Below are 23027 nucleotides of genomic sequence, written 5' to 3' on the forward strand. Positions count from 1 at the left end.
ATTCCCCTGGAACCTACGTCAGGATCCTGTTTGTGGATTTCAGCAGTGCTTTTAATATCATCATTCCAACCCTGCTGCAGGACAAGCTCTCTCAACTGAACGTGCCTGATTCCACCTGCAGGTGGATCACTGACTTCCTAACGGACAGGAAGCAGCATGTGAAGTTAGGAAAATATTCCTCTGACTCCAGGACCATCAGTACCGGGTCCCTTCAAGGCTGCGTTCTTTCTCCCCTCCTTTTCTCATTGTATACCAACAGCTGCACTTCCAGTCACCAGGCCGTCAAGATCCTGAAGTTTGCGGACGACACCACCCTCATTGGGCTCATCTCTGGTGGTGATGAGGCTGCCTACAGGTGTGAGATCGACCATCTGGTGACCTGGTGCAGCCAAAACAGTTTGGAGCTTAATGCTCAGAAGACAGTGGAGATGGTCGTGGATTTTAGAAGGAACACAGCCCCACCGTCCCCCATTACTCTGTGTGACTCTCAAGTCACTGTGGTGGATTCCTTCCGTTTCCTGGGTACAATCATCTCCCAGGACCTTAAGTGGGAGTTGAACATCACCTCCATCATCAAAAAAGCTCAGCAGAGGATGTACTTCTTGCGGCAGCTGAAGAAATTCAGCTTACCTAAGAAAATGATGGTGCACTTTTACATCGCCATTGTTGAGTCCATCATCACCGCCTCCATTACCATCTGGTACAATGCTGCTACCGTCAGGGACAAGGGCAGGCTGCAGCGTATCATTCGCTTGGCAGAGAAGGTGATTGGCTGCAATCTTCCATCACTTCAGGACCTATACGCCTCTAGGACTCTGAGGTGAGTAGGTAAGATTGCAGCTGACCCCTCCCACCCCGGATATAAACTGTTTCAGTCTCTCCCCTCTGGCAGGAGGCTGCGGTCCATCAGGACCAAAACCTCTTGCCACAAAAACAGTTTTTTCCCATCTGCAGTTTGCCTCATTAACAAACCCAGGGTCCCTCATTGACACGTCCCCCCTTGCAAATTATACAAATGTTTTTTTTTTGTTTGTTTTTTTTTTGCATATGAATTTTTAATGATGTTGATTATTTCTTTATATTTTTGTCCATTTTATATTGTCCATTTCATATTTGTATATTTTTATAATTTATTTATGTCAACTGTATTTCTGTCTATATGTGGCACCTTTTAACCAAAACAAATTCCTCGTATGTGTAAAACACTACTTGGCAATAAAGTTACTTCTGACTTCTGAAGTTAAGCCCATTTTTAGCAATTTCTTAGCATTTCCTTTCCTGACGCGCAGGCTCAAACCGAGCAAACGCTTGCCAGGGGCACGTTCAAGTTCAAAACGGTGCGCAACGTTTTGCTACGGTTTCCGGGTTGAACGTCATGTTTCCAGGAAACGGCGTGCACCGGTGTGCAACGGGGTTTGAAATACGTTTTCTCTTGTTCGGTGGGTGTGTCAGAACTGCAGTCCAATCAGCAGCAACATGTATATAAAGCACGCGGTATTAAAGTGAACTCGCACAATGGGTTCAAGGAAAGTAATTTACAAATGTGTTCGATGCAGCTCGGTATACGCAACAACTGAGGATATTAGAAGACATGTTTGTCGTAAGTTTTTTTTGTAAAAATATAGGATATCAACATAATGATGTAGTTGTTTATATTTTTAGCTTCATTGCAAGTGTGACATTTGGTATAGAAATAAACAATGGTAATTAAGTGCTTTTCCTAAAAATGAGAAAGAAAGAGGGTATTAAAACAGTATGAACTACAAATAAAGTCAGTATGTGAGGCTAAATGGATGTGTTTTAGTCTGAATTAGGTAAGATGTGTGCTTCCATTTCAGTTTCAGCAATCCCTTCACTCGATTGGGATGTTCTCTTTTGTTCTGGGCAGCAAGTGTAGTAACTGTAACATCGGGCATATTTTGTAGTATTAAACACATATTTATACCGACTTCATCAGGCTCAGAAAATTCTTCACAGAGAACACAAAGAATGGCCTTCTCAGCTGCCATAGTTGCAACTCTTGCGTCATTCAACGCATCACCGTTTCTGTTTAAAAAACATGTGCAACGTTTTTGTCGGGGCTGAACGCAGCCCTGAACACCAGTAAAAGCATGTTTGATAGCATTTGGTTGTTGCCTCGTGAATACATAACACAAAGTTTGCCTACAGAACCACCACTGACTCCCTACCTAAACTCACTGTACTTCAGACTTCTATGTTCGCTCCGAAGCTTGCGTTCTACAAGTTTTTTTATTATTCAGAAATGCACAGTTGGAAAGAAAATATATTTATGGGAACATTTCAGCAGGTTCAAGATCATTTTGGTTAATGCAGAGAAGAGAACATGATTCAATATGTTTTAATTAACTGACAGGCATAAAACGTTGTAATAATCTGTGTTCTTATCATGAGTAACTCTGAGATGAACGCTGTTACTGGAAATTACAGTGTAGTAATAAGAAAAACGCGGAAGTAAGTTAATTGTGCAAGTTTCTCGCTTTGGAAAAAAAGCGTCCGCTAAATGATTCAATGTAAAAATATAAATGTAATTTTATGGAAAAATAAAATTCCCTTCAAAATGAATAATAATGAAATATTCTGACAAGAAAAATACAAAACCAAGATCCATAATATTTGAGGTTGTATTGCATTCAAGACTATTAATTTCTCCACAAACTGTAATATGTTTTCATTTTTTAAATTATTATTAATATTGCAAGAGAAATTACTATATGAAAACAGTACCTTTTAGAGGATTTTGAACATGTTCAAGCATATACACATTCAAACATATTGCACAATGTAACACATGTAGGTAAAACAAGTATTTACGGTACATGAAAGATCTCGTCATATCTCTTCAAAAAATAAGTATTTTTTTATTATTAATTATGGGTTAAATGTTTTGGTCGTGAGTGAGGTGGTGACATGACGTTACAGCGTGACGTCAGAAGCACATGTGCATCAATGGAGCAGCAGCAACCTTTGCGTGATGTCAAGGAGAGTAGGGGTGGTCTGAACCGAGACTGGTTTTAACCTTTCTCCATTCATCACTCATCATTCATCGCATGAACTCTGACCAAGGTAAGATCATACATGATAGCTGAGCAGAATGAATAACAAGGGCGCTAAAAAAAACACTCAAGCGTACATTGCGCGCTGCAGCGTAGGCAGCTTCGTTTATTATAATTGGAGATTTCTATTTATATACGTTGCGGTGTCACTGTATATGTTTTACTTGGCTGCGCACATTGCGTTTTTTCGTGACGAAATGGTGTCATCCTTTTACATCAGCATGTCATTTCCTTTAGACAGAGTGGTATTTTCCGATTGCATGTGAAGGACGGTCGTTCACAGCACGTTGTGGCAACCAGTAACACAGCTTTTCGTAGCTTTACGCAACATCGGGTTAAACATACAACTTATCTAACTATGAAATCAAATATCCCTAGCCGCTCTTCAGTAACGTTAACTTAGCCTGCACGCGCGTAATCTAACGTTATTCCTTATCGAGCTCGTGGCTCTGTTGCTCGCGTGAGTTGAGACCATGGTTGACACACTGACCGCCCGGGAACAGTGAACGATTTTCATTATAAACGCCATTTTCTTTGATGATACGTACATTAAATGTCGTTTTTGCTTAGATTATAATAATTAAAAAAAACTGTCGTATGCCGCCATTAAAACGGAAAATGTCATGGTGTCACTGACTGAACGCGCGACATGCCAGTGTTTGCAGAACTGTTTTCATTAAGTATTTATAATGGGCTACTTTATCTGTAAGATGATTCATTTTAAATAACTAAGCATGAATCCAGGTTGTATTTTATTTTTAATAAAATGAGAAAACAATGCCTTTTATATAATTTTAAAAAGTGTCCAGAACATTTGTCATTATGAATCAATGTGCCAGTAAATGTCATTACAGCGAAGTGCTTGAATTTATCAGAATTTATCATTTATTTATTGTTTGCAATTTCTGAACCAAAACCAGCTGGCCATTTTAGTGGAAGCTCCCCTCAAGTTCACACAGCTGTCCAGAAAATGTAGTATTACATTACATACACTAATGTTTGGCGATCAGAAACCGATACTTTTTGTCTGAACACTATGTCAAGACTTCAAAGAGTTTTTGTTCTATCAAGTAAAAAAAAAAAAAAAAAAGCATACATGCTCTACAGTTAATATAGGAAAAGCATTAGGTTTCAGGGTTAAAGTCTTATGGGTTTTGATCAACTCAAGGATGAGTAAATGATAACAGAATTTTCCCTTTCATTGCTTTGGCAGTTTACATGCAGCCGGTTTCTCTCAAGTTGCTAATCCTGATGGTGGCGAAACAATGACTTTTGTTGGTTGGACCTCTAGCATGCTGTGAGCTTGGTATTTTAAGTAGCGTGACAGCTTTTCATTTACTTCTTTTCACCAGTGCTATAATTCATGTCAGAACTTGTTCTATTAAAATCACTGTCCTGTTTTATTTCCTGTTTTCTAATTTGCTGATGAGTCATTGTCTTGAGTTTAAGGTTTTTTTTTAAATGTAGTTTTTCTTAATTGTAAAGTTGTCTATCAGTGATACATCTGATTAGCTGATTATTATTAGCTGACCTTATTAGTTTTTCAGTTTTAATTGGTTTAATTAGGTCCTTACAGTAGATGTCATTTTATGTACTTGAATGACACGTACCTTCAGGTGGCAGTTTGAGAATTCATTTCTGAGATATGTAATATTAGAACATTAGAAATTAGAACCTGTTATAAAAGTCAAAATAAATATAAAAATATACAATTTATATAAAATCTTAAAACATTTAAAAAAATGATTTTGCTATTATAATAATAAAGGTTATTGAATGACAGCCTCGCCACGTAACTAGAGCTACAAATTGACCGTTGTACTTAGAGCTAGATTTATTTTTGTTTTATTTTTAGAGTTAATCCCACTCAATAAAACTGATTTTTTTTAAAGTTATGCCTAAATTTTACAGGAACCCATGGTGAACTAGCACAAATAATGGGACAGTTGGATTGTTAGTTGATTGGATGGTTAGAACAGCTGATGTTTACTATCTGATCGTCTTAATCATGGCATGCTGTGTTGTACAGTGAGTTCTGATGCTGTTCATGAGTCATAAACTGTGTTTAATAAGCAGGAGCAGAGCTTGATCATAGAGGCTAAAGAAAATCAGACAGACACTTTGCTGCGCATTTATCCCACTGTTTGATCATGAAAAGCCGTGTGACCATAGAAAGGATTCAGGCTTGTCTCTTTTTTTGCCCTGGATACATATCCATAATAGATTTAGTTTTTTTTTTTTTTTTTACAAAAAAAGCAATGGTTTTCCACCATGACAAGAAAGAAGGGTCGACAAATCTTGGCCTTTGTGTCCTTGCATTTTCTTCACTGTTCTGCAGATAAGAACAGGTTTGTCCTTTCTTTTCTTTCAAATAAGAAAATAGAAAGATTAAATTGGTGTGCAACCCTCCATCCTAGCCCAAACATCTCTTGTGTGGTGTTGTTATCGGAGTTGCCACAGAGTCTTATCATGCCGTATGTGAGACTTATCTTTTAGCAAACTAGCCAACGCAACAGCTTTGATCACACAAAATGAATCTTGAATTGAGCTTTTGCTTGAGTTTTATGCTTGATATACTGTAAACGACTGACAATCAAATCCAATAAAATGATAAAAAATTTGCTGTTATCTTTTTTATTATTATTATTTGCTCAGACTCCAGAGAACTGGTTGTACAATGTACTCACTGGCTGCTGTTAGAGTACCAATTCATTTACTTTGTGTGTGTGTGAGACAAGTTAAGTATTAATGAGTGAGTTTTTTTGTATTCAAACATTTTTAAATAGACTGCAGCAAAGCAAGTAATATTTTGTCAGAACCCCTAGTAAATTACATGTTATTTTGTTTAGTTTGTCTGTTCAGAATCGTGATCTCTATTTGAAACAAGAAATCGTGATTCTCAACTTATCCAGAATCGTGCAGCTCTACCTAAAAATGAAAAATGCCATATTTGCTGCGGTCCCCTGCCTGCAGCTTACTAGAATCACATGGTTTCTCATTGTAGGACGTATTGTTCCACTGGACATGACAGGATTGTGGCTCTATTGCATGCAACTAGTTTACAGATTTTTGCACTTGTAATCAGTAAATGAGTTAGCAAACTTACACATTTGCAAGAAAGTTTAGTATCATGTTTGACCTTTAACCATTTTACGGGATCTTATGTAACTTGCCTGCTACTAAATGTGTGCAGATGAACTTAAACAGTGGAGACGTTCAATAAAATGGAATAGTTCTCCCTTCTGATCAGTCTACTGTTCAGAAAAAAGGGGTTGATAAGATTTTTTAATGTTTTTGAAAGAAGTCTCATATGTCATCCGCATCATCCTCTCAGCATCACCTATTACAATTTTTTTTTTTTTTTTCATTCCTCATGATTCATGTGTGACTTCTCTGGACTGAATACATTTTTTTTGCATTCAGCACATGTTTGTGTGAATGAGCTTGAACCTTACAGAATGTAAAAATTTGTCAGACTAGTTGTTGTAAGCTGGTTTGAATAGACAAGAAGCACTAGAGGCACGAGAGCCTATTCAATTAAAAAGAAAAAATCTCCAAGTCACATGATAACTCATAATGTGCCTCACAAGACCAGTAGGTTGTGTGATTGATAAACTGGTGTTTTTGGGGGTTTTACTTTTTCATTTTATTTAAAAAAGAAAATTAATACTTTTCATAATTTTCAACTTCATAGAATGGTGATAATGATATTGCATGGCTTTTAAATGATTTTATGCACTTGCATAAGTTTTGAGTGGATCAGATTCAATCAGAATCAGATTAATCTTTAGCATAGATGAGGTGTTTTATTTTTATTTTTATTGAACCTTTGATGTCAAATACTAAAGGACTGCTAAAATCATTCTGCGTCCTAAGGTCACCTACCAGCAGCTCAGAAAACATAATGTAGAGCTTTTATCAAATGGAGGCAAGCCAACAGTGCTTCAGCTTTAACTCTAGTGATATTACTGTCTTTGCAGCAGCAGTTCTATTAATTCTACTGATACTATAAAATAAATTGGCAGCTGTAGCAACAGTGTATTTCACATACTTCTCACTTAAATCTCACCCCTCCACAAACGACTGCAAGCTTGCATTGATTTTTGAGAGCAACAAAATAGTGATTTAAAATATATTGTGTGTGTTTTGAGCCATTTTGCACTTGTTCTGTAATGCATTAGTGTAAATGTTTCTTTTTGCCTGCAAAGTATAACTTGGATATTCTGTTTGTATTTTGGCCTAAACAGTCTTTTAATTTTTTACAGCTCGTCACCTGCAATCCTTCACGATGACCCAAAGTGTAACTATCTACTGACCCTTCACTGATCATCCAGGGGCCGCATCGCTCACGGCACCATGGGGGACGTAGTTCAAATGCACTTCAGCACGGTGGATTACGTGATTTTCGTCTTGCTGCTAGTGGCATCCGCTGGAATCGGCCTTTTCTACGCCTTCTCAGGGGGTCGGCAGAGGACCACGCAGGAGTTCCTGCTGGCCGACCGCAGCATGCGCTGCCTTCCGGTGTCTCTTTCGCTGCTGGCCACTTTTCAATCAGCGGTGGCCATCCTGGGCGCCCCATCGGAGATTTACACACATGGCACGCAGTACTGGTTCCTGGGCTGCTCCTACTTCCTGGGCCTGCTCATCCCTGCACACATTTTCATTCCGGTTTTCTATCGGCTCCGCCTCAGCAGCGCCTATGAGGTAGCACTATAGAAATTCACTTTATTAGTGTGTTTGAGAGACTGGAGTCAGTCACAATTTAGGAATCGAAGTTGGTTCTTCTTTTATTGAATCAATTAAACCGGTTCAGTCAATGAATGATTCATTAGTGATGTAGTCTTTTTAAAAATCATTATCCAGTAATCATCAAACAACTGGAAAGTTCACGGAAAAGCTATTGATATTTATTAAAAAGGCTGAGATCCCTATAAACTGTCTTGCAGCGTTTTGTGAAAGTGCAAAATGGAAGCATTCTCTCACTAGTGGTCTCAGACTGTTTTAAAATGAATAATTGCCATCAGTCATCATAGCAAAATAAACCCCAACAATGTAAAAAATATATTTGACAGCATGATTCTTCTGACCAATCAAAATCAAGCATTCCAGAGATCAAATATACTGTTTTATGACAGTAAATAAGGTGTACACTACCTTTGTAGTAGTACAAAGGAGAAGTCTCATTTATTTGATCAAAAATACAATATAAAAACAGCAATGTTGTTAAATATAATTGCAATTTAATAATATTTTCTATTTTATTATATTGTAAAATGTAATTTATTTCTGTAATGGCAAAGCTGAATTTCCAGCAGACATTACTCCAGTCTTCAGTGTCACATGATCTTTCAGCAATCATTCTAATATGCTGATTTAGTGCTAAATAAACATTTCTTATTATTATCATTGTTGATTGAACATAATTTTGTCATTTTTGTAAATTGCAGTGATCAAACTGAACACTGCTCTATGGTGTTTCTATTTGTATTAAATTGCATTCTTTTTCCTCCTCATAGTATCTGGAGCTTCGTTTTTGTAAAAGTGTTCGGATATGTGGCACTGCGACCTTCATCTTTCAGATGGTGAGTTATGAGTAGAACCTGGGTGTTTGCAACAAGTTATTAAAACCTGAAGGAGTAATAATCTTATAATCTAAAGTAATATTGTCTTTTAGTCCAGTTTTGCTAGGCACAAAGACGCCCTGTTGTCAATATAAAAACTTGAACTTACACCTACAACAATATTCTGACACCCCCCATTGATATGGACAATATTTTACTCAGTGTTATGGATCTAAAGTTTAATGATTCTCAAAACTATCAGTTACTAGATGGGGAAATTCAGAGAAAAAGGTTATGTGCCTGCAGAAAAGCATCTGTTACATCTGTCTATTTATGTGTTTTTCCGCAGGTTATCTATATGGGAGTCGTTCTGTATGCTCCCGCACTTGCACTGAATGCAGGTAAATGAGACTATTTATGCATTACTAGAAATGCATGTCACTGTATATCAGATCTGTAGTTTATTTCATGTTTTGTTTCTCTGGTAAATGTTTCTTTGAATTTGTTTGTGATCGCAGTAACAGGTTTTGACCTTTGGGGGGCAGTGCTAGCCATGGGATTGGTGAGCACGCTTTATACAGCATTGGTAAGTTGGAGAGGCAATTAATCAGAAGTGACATTTATTCTAAACTTACCCATCACAGAAAACATTCTGCATTTTTACATTAAAAAAAAATCACGTAGTATGATTTATAAGATGTTTTTCTCTGGACTGGAGTAATGATGCTGAAAATTCAGCTTTGCCATCACAGGAATAATTTTTACATTTGAAAAACCTTTGAATGGTAGTCTACATTCTAACTCACCTGTTCCTCTCTTCTCTGTGCCAGGGGGGTCTGAAAGCAGTGATCTGGACAGACGTGTTCCAGACAATCGTGATGTTTGCGGGGCAGCTGGCAGTGATCGTGGTGGGTACCCACCAGGCAGGTGGCATCGCCGAAGTATGGAGGAAAGCACAAAACGGCAGCCGGATCTCAGGCCTCGAGTGAGTGTTGCGATTTTATATCGTTTTGTTTCAGATATGAGTTGACTTGAAGGAACGGTTTAGACAAAAACTACAGTTTTGTCATTATTAACTCAGCCTCATGTCATTCATTTTTGGGTGAACTGTTCCTTTAAGATTATCTAACAAACACTGATCCACATACCAGAATTGCAATTGAATCCTACATTCATTGTTTTGTGGTCCCCTGTGGCAGCCTGAACCCTGACCCGTTAGAGAGGCACACGTTTTGGACTCTAGGAGTGGGGGGCGTTTTCCTCATGCTGGCCCTGTATGGAGTGAATCAGGCTCAGGTCCAGAGATACCTCAGCTCCCGCACAGAGAAAGAGGCCATCATGTAAGAAAACACCTCGCTCTGGTTAAGTCAATAGAACTTGAAACTGTAAACTTGTTTAATGTACCATTTGCACATTTGTTATATTAAATTACTGCAACAAAACTCTATGATTTCAGAGCACCACAGTGACATTCTTTGTTATAACGTGCATTTTGGTGGTTAATATTTGTTTTCATAAAGTGACCAGTACATTCTGAAAAGTTTTTGGGGTGTCTTGTTCTCCAGGTCCTGCTATGCAGTGTTTCCATGCCAACAGGTCGTGCTCACGTTGGGCTGTTTAATGGGTCTTGTTATGTACGCTCGATATGGGGAGGAGAGCCCCCTGGATAAGGGCTACGTCAAAACAAATGACCAGGTCTGAAAAAAGAGAGTAAAATATTCATTTTGTTAGTTTAATTCTTATACAACTATTGTTTTTTTTCTTAAGTGTTATAGCGTTTATAATTATCTTGTGTCTGTGAGTTTATAATTTCCAGTTATCCAGCACACCATTTTTGAATTTGCACTACCGTACAAAAGTTTTGAGTCAGATTTTAACTTTAATTCTTTTTTTTCTTTTTTTTAAGAAGTCTCTTATGCTCACCAAGGCTGCAATCATTTTATAAAAAAATATTTTAATGATTTATTTATTTATTATTACAATGATTGTTTTCTAGTTTAATATATTTTAAAACGCAATTTATTCCTGTGATGGCAAATCTAAATTTTCGGCATCATTACTCCAGTCTTCAGTGTTATATGATCCTTCAGAAATCATTCTAATATGCTGATTTGGTGCATTAAAAATAAATTTTTATACATATTTTTTCAGGATTCTTTTTGAGTACAGCATTTAGTTGAAACTGAAATTTTTTGTAACATTATAAATGTCTTTACTGTCACTTTTAATAAATTGAATGCATCCTTGCTGAATAATAGTATGAACTTCTTTCAAAAAAATCCACTGAGCTCAAACGTTTGAGTAGTAATGTATGTTAATTTGATCAATGGGATCATGAGAAAGTCACTCTCCACCTCTCTCTCTCTGTAGATGGTACTGTACTTTGTAATGGATGTGTTGAGAGATCTTCCTGGTTTACCAGGACTGTTTGTTGCCTGCCTGTTTAGTGGAGCTCTCAGGTATCAAACAGAGTTTGTGATAACAAATCTTCTTACATAATCTTATTGTAATTTGCACATTTTTGTAATTTTCTTCTTTAAATGTGTTTGCTTTATCTTATAGCACAATCTCATCTGCCTTCAACTCTCTGGCAACAGTTACCATGGAGGACTTGATCAAACCACATGTCCCAGCCATGACGGAGGCTCGTGCCACCCTGTTATCGAAAATGTTGGGTAAGTGAATTTTCAATATCTGTCTTAAAAGCAGAGCTTTTTAAAATATTTTTCTATGAGTGGTCCTTCTCCTCCCCTTATGTTCCTGGTTATAGTACAGTGATATTAAACAAGATATTGTCCATACTAAACTGAAAGCCCATCCTGGGTTCATGGGATTTTTTTTTTGTCATTATGTTCCCCCACAGCGATTGGCTATGGGCTTGTGTGTCTAGCTATGGCGTACCTCGCATCCCTAATGGGCTCTGTGCTGCAGGTGAGGTCCATGATTATCATAACATGGATATAATAATTATAAAAGTAATTATACAGTTAACAATCTTTGTCTATCTCTGTGTTTTTTCCCTTCTTTCCCTTCTAAATCCTTAAGGCGGCACTCAGTATATTTGGGATGGTGGGAGGACCTCTTCTTGGCCTTTTCTGTCTTGGGATGTTTTTTCCATGTGCCAATTCCACTGTAAGTCAAAAAGCAAAGTATTCAAACAAAACACAAAGCTGTTCAAAAGTTTGGGGTCGATAAGATTTTTAAAATAAGTTTCATATACATATGGCTGCATTTATTTGATCAAAAATACAGCAAAACAGTAATATTGTGAAATAGTATTACAATTTAAAATAGCTTTTTACTAGAGCCCGACCGATATGGATTTTTGGGCGCCGATGCCGATACCGATAAAAAAAGCCAGATACCGATATATCGGCCGATATTATTTATGTGTATATTATAATACAGTAGCAATATTATTTATGTGTATTATAGTACAGTAAGTTTGGACACACTTTACAATTGTTGTGTACAAACTTTTGATGGGTACTAGAGCCCGACTGATAAAGGATTTTGAAGGCTGATACCGGTACAAATATTTGTTGGTTTTAAAATCCGATATTCCGATATATCGGACGATATTTTTTTTTTTTTTTTTTCAGAAACAAAACATTAACAAATTTCCATAACATTAGTTATTTGTAGTTATTTATGAGTTTTAACTAAAATAATATGATAATGCATTTTAAAAAGAAACTTGTTTCTTTTATTGTCACAACAGAACAGAGGAACATCAAAATATATTAAAGTTCTGATAATTAAAATGTATAAAAATACAAACTTAAGATTTTTTTTTAAGACTAAATGTTTAGTCCTTTGAACAAAAACAACAATTTCACATTCAAATTGTCATAATTTACTCTCTCAAGTTGTTTTTTTCTTCTGTTGAAAATAAGTTATTTGGATGAATGTGGGTAACCAAACAGTTGATGTACCCCAGTGACTTCCATAGTATATTTTTCTCCTTTGGAAGTCAATGGGGACCAGCTACTGTTTGGTTACCCACATTCTTCAAACTATTAATATTAGAAAAATATTAGAAGGAAATTAATACAGTTGGAACAACATTAGAGTGCCTGTAAATAATGAGATCATTTTTATTATTGGGTGAACTATCCCTTTAAGGACAAGCGGCAATGTGTTCACAATTGCTACTGTCTCTTTAAGAGCTGAGCACGACACGTCTAATGTACACGCATTTGACAAGCAGATTTTCTCTCAATTTTACCTTCACTTTAGACAACCGACATTGTTTATGTAAATCTTGTGTGTATTTAACAGTATTAGCACAATAATACTCGAAAGATAACTTAGTCCAGTATCCAGGCGCTGGTAGAAAGGCTTTTAGTGCATGTGAGCTTCACATGTACGCGCTGAGAAACGCACACGTTAGAACAGCGCATCAGCATTTAAAATTAAGTGTTTAACCGACAAAGCATTAAAGCACATGCACATTACGAACTTTTGTGAACTGCAGTGTTAACATTTTATGTGAATATAGCCTACGTCGCGTTGTTCCGCTTCACTCTCGGCTTATTTAACCGCAGCAAAACTGGACATGAGTCACGAATTTTGTCATCCTTATTTGAGTTAAGAGAACTGATAGGGATGTTCTTTTAATTGTTATTCAAGCAATGTATGTCTCGTGAGTCGTTACCAACTCACCATGAACACACTTCACCGATGATCTCACTCGCGGTTCTCTCTGCCCGACTCTGGCTGGATCAACAGGTTGCTGAATGTGTGGCGCGTTATACACGAGTGTTGCCAACAGGGACGGTGTAGAGTGCCCTCTGGTGGACAAACTATACAACGGCAACACTCATAACATGGTTGAAGGGTGTTTCGTCCGTTTTTATTTTATTTTTGAAATATTCATTTATCGGCCGTTATAAATGCCGATACCGATAGTTTTGAAAATGCCTAATATCGGCCGATAATATCGGCCTGCCGATATATCGGTCGGGCTCTGCTTTTTACTATAGTAATATATTTTAAAATAATTCATTCATGTGATGGTGATAGCATTACTCCAGTCTTCAGTGTCACATGATCTATCAGATATCATTTTACATAATGATTTGGTGTTCAAGAATCAAGAAACGCGTTTATTGACCCAAAACAGTTTTGTAAAAATCTGAAATTTATTAAATGATTTGATGGTATGATTTCATTTCATGGACTGAGTGTGTTTTCAGGGTGCTCTGGTTGGACTGGCATCAGGGCTGGTCATGGCTTTCTGGATCGGTATCGGCAGTTTTGTTTCACGTATGTCTCCACCTGGGATAAATGCCACCATCATGCCTGATGTAGGAAACATGACAACAGCTGTCATGACGGCGCTCATCACAACTAAACCCAGGTGTGTATTTATAAGAAATGAATAGTGCTCAAGAATCCATTTTCTGCTCTGAAACGCTTGATTACTTTAGACCAATCAGAAACTGATTATTTTAGCTTCTGTGGCCAGTTGCACAAACTGGTCATACAGGTTATACATTTTGTTTCTGTAAGACTGGTCGTAACTTTTTTTGAAGTCTGTTGTTGCATTAAAACATAGACTGGTCTATTTTGAGACTGAAAACTAGTGCGAGACAACCTGTCACTCACATGAGATCACAGCAATAGCAAACCACAATGATCCAACCATCCAGTCAATTCTTGATGGACAAAATCAAGTCCCTACATTTTCTTTCATTTTTGAGAAGCCGTTTACACTTGTACGTCACAATAGGGAAGAAAAGACTATCAGAACTTCCGTTTCATGCTGACTTTATCATAATGGGATAGTGCAGCTGGCCCCTGATTACAATTCATAAAAACAAAAATGATAGCTATATTACAGACTAAACCGGCCCGTTTATTGTGTCTTTGTCTTTTCAGGCCCTCTGGAGTTCAGGCTCTGTACTCTTTATCATACATGTGGTACAGTGCTCATAATTCCACCACGGTTGTGGTGGTGGGACTACTGGTCAGCTTTCTCACAGGTAAAGTGTGTTTCTAAACACTTCAACTTAAAATTGTTACTCTTATATTATATACAGTGCTATGCATAAGTTTAGACACCCATGCTAAAGTTGACTAAAAAGAGGAATAAAAAATCATCTTTTGGAAATTTAACGTAATGCCTTAATTAAAAAAATTAGGAAAAATCCAACCTTTAAGGACACCAATTTTCTTTGTGAATGAATAATGTATCGTAAATAAATAAATGTTCTTCCTTAAAATACAGGGTGCGTAAGTTTGGGCACCCCTATGTTAAATTCCCATAGAGGCAGGCAGATTTTTATTTTTAAAGGCCAGTTACTTCATGGATCCTGGATACTATGCATCCTGATAAAGTTCCCTTGGCCTTTGGAATTAAAATAGCCTCACATCATCACATAGCCTTCACCATACCTAGAGATTGGCATGGTTTTATTTCAGTTAGCCTAATAGCTGGTTTGATTTGCATTGAGAGATGATCTTGTACTTCAGTAAAGTACTTCATGCCAATCTCTAGGTATGGTGAAGGCTATGTGATGATGTGGGGCTATTTTAATTCCAAAAGGCCAAGGGAACTTTATCAGGATGCATAGTATCCTGGATCCATGAAGTAACTGGCCTTTAAAAATAAAAATCTGCCTGCCTCTATGGGAATTTAACATAGGGGTGCCCAAACTTACGCACCCTGTATTTTAAGGAAGAACATTTATTTATTTACGATACATTATTCATTCACAAAGAAAATTGGTGTCCTTAAAGGTTGTATTTTTCCTAATTTTTTTAATTAAGGCTCAATTTCCAAAAGATGATTTTTTTTATTCCTCTTTTTAGTCAACTTTAGCATGGGTGTCTAAACTTATGCATAGCACTGTAAATATTGGGTAGATACCCTGGTAATTTGCTTTAGTAGCGACATTTTATTTTTGGAAACATGTTGTTTTAATAATATTTTAGTGAACTGTTTTTGCACACATAAATGACCACATAAAAATACATAGATGCCTTTATATTTTAGTAAAGGTGTCCATCACAACAGTATTATCATATAAGAGGGTCCTTAGGGCTAAAAAGTTTGAAAACCCCGGGTCTACAATGACATTATTAGCAGTTGTATTTTGGTATTATTTATATAATATTTTAGTATTTATAAAAATGTTGAATTAGTTTTTAGTTTAGTTTGTTTAAATAATTTTATGTGCTTTTGTCATTTTTATTAGTTTTTATATATTATATATATCTTTAATTTATTTTAGTTTCAGTTTTCATTGAATTTTAACTTTTTTTCCCAGTTCATTAGCAAGGCAACATTTCTAAGGTTTTTTGTTGTTGTTGAATTTTTCATCTAATATTTATATTTTATTTTATTTCAGCTTTATTTCAGTTACTGAACACAATCTTTAATAGTTTAGTTTTAGTTAACTAACAACACTGTGCATTATGCTGCAAAAAAATAAGTAAAACACATTGTGGTGTGTGTCCACTCAGGGCCATGGAAGGAGAAGGACTTAAACCCAGGTACTATTTACCCTGTGCTTGGCACTTTGCTGTTCTTTCTGCCCCAACGGTACAAGGAGAAACTCTGCTGTGTAACCCCACTGGAAGACAAGGTAACTCAATAGAATGCTCGGTTGACATGACTTACAATATCCAGTTTCATTTACAACATTCCTACTTTCATTATGGGCTATAGCCCAAAGGTCTGGACCACCAGCCTTACCTGATGGCCCAGAAAAATAGCAACGGTGTTGCCTGCACTATTGAGGAAGACAAGATCAGGGAAGAGGAGGGAGAACAGATAACCGCCCAGCCAACTTGTAACCTGGCCCATACGGTGCAGGAAACAGCCTTGTGAAATCTCCTACGCTATGACAGACCTAAAAGACACTTAGTTTCCCACAGGCTCAAGGAGAAAAACATCTGTTTGAATGTCAACAGATGCCAGCGATGGAGGTGAGGGGTTGTCTTGTTTATATGTGATGCTTTATGATGTCAGTGGTCTGTCATAAAAATCGTACTGTGTTTGAGATCCTGTTGAACAAATTGAGATGTGTCGAGCTGATGTGATCATCTAAATCTTTTAGTTTACAAGTCCTAAATTTAATCTTAAGATTACTTGCTTGAATAATGCTGGGTCGTGATATACGCGTCTCACACGCACAAATCAAAGAAACCATGCTGGACGGCGGGTTTAAGATGGATGGTTTATTACAAGAAAGACCACAGTTTGCACAAATCTTTAGTCGTTTAATGTCACTGCCATTCAAGTTTCGGGGTTTCTCTCTCCCAAAGATTTTGTTTCGTCCAAAGTTCACTACCATTAGCCTTTCCATTCTGTTTGCCTTTGAAAGCACTACAGATGAGTTCACTAAACCGAGTTAAGTTTACAGCAAATGAAGAATGGCTAGTATTGAAAAATGTAAATGTAGTGAACTTTCAGCGCGTCATCCGCAGTGAAGAAGTGCCATATTGTGATCGATCCAATGAATCTAATGCATGTTTAATCTGTAGTTACCTCATTGAAGCCCATTGTTTGTGACAAGTGCCTCCTCATATGAATGTATGATGTAGTTTTGTGACTGGATTGTTTCTTTAGTTTGTCGTTTCGTAGTCTAACCCAAATGGAGCATGGCCGTGACCATGATAAGATGGTTTTTAAGCATCTGGATGCCCCTTTATTGAATTCCCATGATGCTTTGCATTGTGAGAGCCTGGCTAACTATACTTTAACATCTCAAAAATAAATTTTATTGTTTGCCTAGATTGCATATTATTTTGGTATAGATGATTATTTAGGAAACGGTCATGTTTAGAAATGTTCTTTAAAAGTTACAATAGCCTATTATTCACATATTTGATTTTAGATTTAGTAGTAAAGATGCTTGTTATAGTATCAAGAGTACTATGAAGACTAACTGCATAGAATTGAAACCTCAGTGCTGGTTACTGACCGTAATTGTCAGTATTAGCATATTAATTGATGTGGTTGCACTTAGGTTCTTGTAATTTGATTCGGTTTTGATGTTATAGTGGCATTTTCTGTGCTTTGCTGTCTAATCCAAATTCAAACCTCAGTCTAAGCCATACCATTTGTAGTTGCTATAGGATTCCTAGGTCCTTGTATTGTGCCTATGACTGGAACGAGAACTTTCTCTGAACCTGTCACAATCTCACAAACAGATATTGTATTATAGTCTATTATATATTCAGGTTATGTGCGCTCTGGGTCAACAGTTTGTGGAAGTCTTGCAGTTTTTGTGTTTGTTTATTGTGGGTGTCTCATCTTGGTCTGGTGACAGTTTTACATTTGTCTTCAAAGAATCATCCTATGTGGAATCTTGATCGTTTCATGGTGACTTTAAAATTAATTTCTTAAGCAAACGTGCTTTTTCAGCATCCTGCTTATGAGCGCTAAAATGGCATGCCATGATAAAAAAAATAATAATAATTTTTTTTAAAGGGTCTCGAGACCAGTGTTGAAGACATTTACATTTAAAAGTAATGCATTACAGTATTGTGTTACTCCCTAAAAAGTAACTCATTGTGTTTTCACTAATTTCGCGTTACTTTGTGTTACTTTTTCTTACCTAGGCTGGGCTTGCAAGTTTGTTTTTAATAACAAAAAAGTTCTATTTTTGGCACACGTAAAGGCTCTATTTATGGCGCTTTTCCACTGCATGGTACGGTACGGCTCGGTTCAGTACAGCTCACTTATGGCGCATTTCCACTGCATGGTACGGTACGGTACGGCTCGCTTTAAATGGTACCACCTCTGTTGAGGTTCCAAGCGTACCGTACCGATACTAAAATGTGACGTGAAAACTCTGCAGATAACTGATTGGTCAGACAGAATCATCTCTACCAGCGTCATTGTATTTACAACACGAGACACTAAACCCGCTAGATTTAAATAGCCAGTAGACAACAGCCAACCTGTTTTAAAAGTATTTGCTTCAAAAAAAGAGTATAAACTTCAAAAAAAGAAATGGCTGAATCGTGGTCAGTGGACGAGGTGCAGACGTTCCTCTCGTTGGTTGCCGAGGAGTGGATGGGGAAACACGGAATGAAAAATTCGCATTTAAAGTCCCCATGAAATCAAAATTGACCCTATTTACTTTGTTAGCGCATATTACTAGTCTTGTGGTGAACAATTAATCCGTGCAAGAAAATATTTAAAAAAAAAATTTCTTACCATGGTAATCTTTAATCAAAATCTGAAAATGCCCCTCCCCTCTGCATTGGAGGACCTTCTCCGATGACGTAGGTTTGAGGAATTGGTTTGGGCAACGCGTAACCACTCCCCTCAAACCGTTAGTCTGCTATGAGCAGAGATGGAGAGGAGGAGCGCTAGGGTAAAACCCTGCCCTCTGTTCAATATTCCGTTTCACTGGGAAATACGTCATAACACTGGAGAAAAGTCGTTTGCAACTTCCGGTTCACGGGGACTTTAATATGATGTCATGGTAGTAGAGACGGCAACTATATAACGATCAGTCCCACCCACTTTGAAGCGGTACTAACTGCAGTGGAAAAGCAAACGAGCTAAAGCGAGCCGAACCGTGCCGTAACGAGTCGAGTAGTACCACGCAGTGGAAAAGCGAAGCGAGCCGAACCGTTCCGCGCCGAGTCGAACCGTACCGAGCCGAACCGAGCCGTACCATGCAGTGGAAAAGTGCCATTAGACAAAAAAAAAAATGAAATAAATAAGACTCAGGTTGAGGGGAATGTAAATTCACACCTGTACCAGTAGAGGGCGCAGCTCAAACAAACATTTCAGCTGTGCTGCCATTCTGGAATGCAGAAGAATAGGATGCAGGAAAAGAAAGTTCGGCACTCTTACTTAAACAATAAAAACTAAAATGTTAAACACAAATGTGATGTTCATCTTCAACCATTTTAGCTTATTAGTATGGTTGAATTAGATCATCAAAGGTCAGAAGCATAGACATTTGGCTATTAAAGTGAGATTAAATACATAAAGGGCCCTATTTTAACGATCTGAAACGCAAGTATCAAGCGCGAAACGCAAGTAACTTTGTGGGCGGGTCTTGGGCGGCTGTTGCTATTATACCGGCGGGATAGATGACTCTTGCGCCCGACGCAAATCTAAAATGGGTTGGTCTGAAGTAGCTTCATTATTCATAGGTGTGTTTGGGCGTAACGTGAATCATCTCACATTCCCTTTAAGAGCAGGCGCTTTTGTTCCATGGCGGATTGCTATTATAACGGCGGATTTGCCAGGCGCGCGCCAGCAGCGGTTCACAGCTGAGGAGACTGAGGTTCTCGTCAGCGCCGTAAAAGACAGAGAACTGACATTGTATGGGGATGGGAGAAACCCACCCAAATTAGCTTCGGTTAAACAGGCGTATAAAAATTTGGGTAAAAGCTAGATTTATGCCTATTTTTTCACATCTTCATGGACACAACAATGATTTCCCTCGTGTGTTAATATTTTTCCTTGTAATAATGTATGGTTTTCTAAAAATGAGAACTGCTGCGTCTGTGTGTAGATGAGATAAGCATAAAATAGCATATGAATAACATGTGCAACCCGCCACTGACTTTAGACTAGTTTTTTCCTGGTCAGTGGCGGAATTGTTTTCTAAACCTGCAAAATAGCACCAGGGAACGTTTACGCCAGAACACGCCTCCTCTTTGCGCTGAACCGCCCCCGGGAGCGCATGTTCATTTCCTAATTTACCGACGTGCGTCTGTGGAGGGAAAAGTCTGCTGTGCGTCGGGTGCAAAATAGGAATGATACATGCGTCAGTGTACAAAGTCAATTGCGCTGGGTGCAAGATAGGGCCCAAAGTATATTTGTATTATTTAACATATTTAATTATTGCAGGTTTGCAAAGTATTCTAGGTTTGCAATTCAATTTTTATTAATTGAGGAATACTGAATCTGTTTTTGTGCAAGTGAGATGAGTAAATGCCTGCTCACATTTAGTCTAGAACTACAATAAGCATCATGTTAACACATAACGCCTCTGCACTTACTCCCGATTTCTCTCAACTTGGGGACAGACAGGAGAGCTGTCGTTCAGTAAATGGGAAAACAAAGTAATTTGCAAAAAAAGTAACTTAGATATTTTGTTGTAAATTTTCAAGTAATTTGTTATTTTACTCATTACTTGAAAAAGTAATCCAATTGCATAACACGTTATTTTAGTGCATTACCCCAACACTGCTCGAGATCCTGCGTTCTTTCCATTTTGTAGCGCTGTGTCTCGGATGTCTCTTTTGCTGCACTGCTTCTTGTTTGTCCTGTATTCAGTTTGATTCTGTTACGATCCATCTTGCTGTGTTTTGAAAGTTACTTTGTGTCAAGGCTTTTCTACATATTGCTCGATGAACACCTTATTTTTAGGACAGCATTTCAAGTTATACTATTTCTAACTTTTTAAACACATCCTTACATTCCATTGCAATCCTTTGTTTTTGAATGCAAGTGCACACGTCCTGTGTGAATTAACGGCCCCAAGGGTTACTTGAGTTATAATGACCACTCTACATTTCATAAGATCTTCCCGCCTTTAGAAATATATTCACAGCAATGAATTACGACATACATTTTTTAGCCTAGCCTAGTTTTCAAACTTCTGCTACGGAGCCGATGTGTGTTCAGTGTTCAGTCATTCTTGACACTATTTTTAATCCATCCAGTTCAAGCTTTTAGATTTAATAATGACATTTATTTCAGGAATGGAAATAAGAAATTCATTTGGGATTTAGAAACTTGAGCATTCCACTCACAAGGTCTAATAGAGATTATCCCTTTAATGTAAAATGTAAACACTGATTTCTCATGTTCTCCTGTTATATTCATTGTGTAAAAGACATTGTTCTTAACATTACTAGTGTCATAATGTAGTACGTGTAAGACTGAATCAATTGCGTGTTGAGTTGTCATCCGTCATACCTGAAATTACTTGAATTATGTGTGTAAAATGCTTTAAAAGTATAGAGCACTTGATTTTACAGACTGAATATTGCATCTAAATTGTTCCACTGATGATTTTTTCTCTCTCCTAAGAGTGTCTTAATTCAGAATGCATTTCCCCTTTGAGCGATGAAATAAGGAATAAATCACCACAGACACACTTTAAATCTGCCTACAACAGGACTAATTGTTAAGGCACAGGCAGGGACTGAACTATTATAAGCTATGCTGTCCTACAATCTAAAACTGTGTAACCCTAAGAAAATCAACCTTGGGGGGCCTATGTGGAGAAAAAAAACCCCACTGAGCTCTACTGTGAGAATAGTTTTTTTATGACATTTTTAATAAACATTTTATATCAAAATAAATATTTAAATACGTAATATTTATGTTTGTATAAATATTATGGGAATATTTATTTTTATGAAAGTTTTCCTATTTTATTTTCCCAAATATGCATTCCAAAAAACCATAAGCAATGGAGTCTGACCAGCTTGATTGCTTTGGGCGTGCCTTCACTTAGTGTCTCTTTATTTGATTGGTCGTGAAAGTTCCCGCCGAGAACTTTCCTTTATGTGAAAAAGAGGCAGTTGCATTGGCCTGCAGAGCGTCTATAGCGATGATCATTTTATTTAAATAGATGAATGCAGAATAGAGGAACCGATAGCCACTCTAGTGGGCATTACTTTGAACCATGAACACTCATTTTTTCCTCTTGATGAATTGTTTGTAATGAGAATGTGATATAAAATTCATCTTGATAAAAATAAAAATGTCTTCCTGACTGTCTTCTGTGATTTCTGTCATTGCCACATCTCACTAGGATTCAGTAACCGCTTAAAAAGTACTTCGATAAAAGATAGGCTAAAGTAAAATATTTTTATACTGTTTCATATAATTATATTGATCTAGTGGTCCCATTCAAAAACTGTTAAAGGGGTGGTGTAATAACCTTTTCACAAGATAAAATAAGTCGTTGATGTCCCCAGAGTGTGTATGTGAAGTTTTAGCTCAAAATACCCCACAGATATATTTATATTGTCACTTTTTGAGGGTGAGCAAAAACGCACCGTTTTGTGTCTGTTCCTTTAAATGCAAATGAGCAGCTGCTCCCGGCACAGGGGACGGAGCTTCAACAGCTTGCACTCACACAGACATGCACTGAAAATTTCTAAAACTTTTAGCCTTTTATGTTCAAACCGAAGTCAGAAAGATGGAGAGATTCAAGAAGTGACAACATTTTAGGGTTAGTGATGTCACAAACCCAGGAGGAAGCTTAAAAAGCTATTTCTTTAAAAGCAAATATCTCCCTTTGCTTTGAACTTTGAGCGTCATGACTTTGCAGATGTTGTTTATGTTCAAACAGCAACATTACACACTAACTAAAGTTAAAAAAGTGAAATCATATTCAACCACCCCTTTAAAACACCTCAGCATCTTCATAAATAATCACATCAAAAGCAAGCT

General features: G+C 37.3%; 1 protein-coding gene across 1 annotated transcript; it reads left to right on the forward strand.

Annotated features, from left to right (window-relative positions):
- The first annotated feature begins 2949 nt into the window (after nt 1–2949).
- Nucleotides 2950–19301, forward strand: slc5a6a (solute carrier family 5 member 6a). The gene is made up of 16 exons (XM_081379455.1): nt 2950–3084; nt 7340–7778; nt 8591–8656; nt 8985–9036; nt 9154–9221; nt 9466–9620; nt 9835–9975; nt 10201–10330; nt 11006–11094; nt 11198–11310; nt 11499–11566; nt 11681–11767; nt 13834–13997; nt 14519–14622; nt 16106–16227; nt 16311–19301. The coding sequence occupies exons 2-16, from the start codon at nt 7431–7433 to the stop codon at nt 16470–16472; spliced, it is 1869 nt and encodes a 622-aa protein (XP_081235581.1). The 5' UTR covers nt 2950–3084; nt 7340–7430; the 3' UTR covers nt 16473–19301.
- The last annotated feature ends 3726 nt before the right edge of the window (nt 19302–23027 follow it).

Source organism: Scardinius erythrophthalmus, assembly GCF_964197995.2.
Source record: "Scardinius erythrophthalmus genome assembly, chromosome: 11".
In the NCBI taxonomy this organism is placed as follows: Eukaryota; Metazoa; Chordata; class Actinopteri; order Cypriniformes; family Leuciscidae; genus Scardinius; species Scardinius erythrophthalmus.

Coding starts and splice junctions, on each gene's coding strand:
- slc5a6a (XM_081379455.1), top strand. CDS start 7,431: ATGGGGGACGTAGTTCAAATGCACTTCAGCACGGTGGATTACGTGATT. Junction 9,037..9,153: donor CGCACTTGCACTGAATGCAG/GTAAATGAGACT, acceptor TTGTGATCGCAG/TAACAGGTTTTGACCTTTGG. Junction 9,976..10,200: donor ACAGAGAAAGAGGCCATCAT/GTAAGAAAACAC, acceptor CTTGTTCTCCAG/GTCCTGCTATGCAGTGTTTC.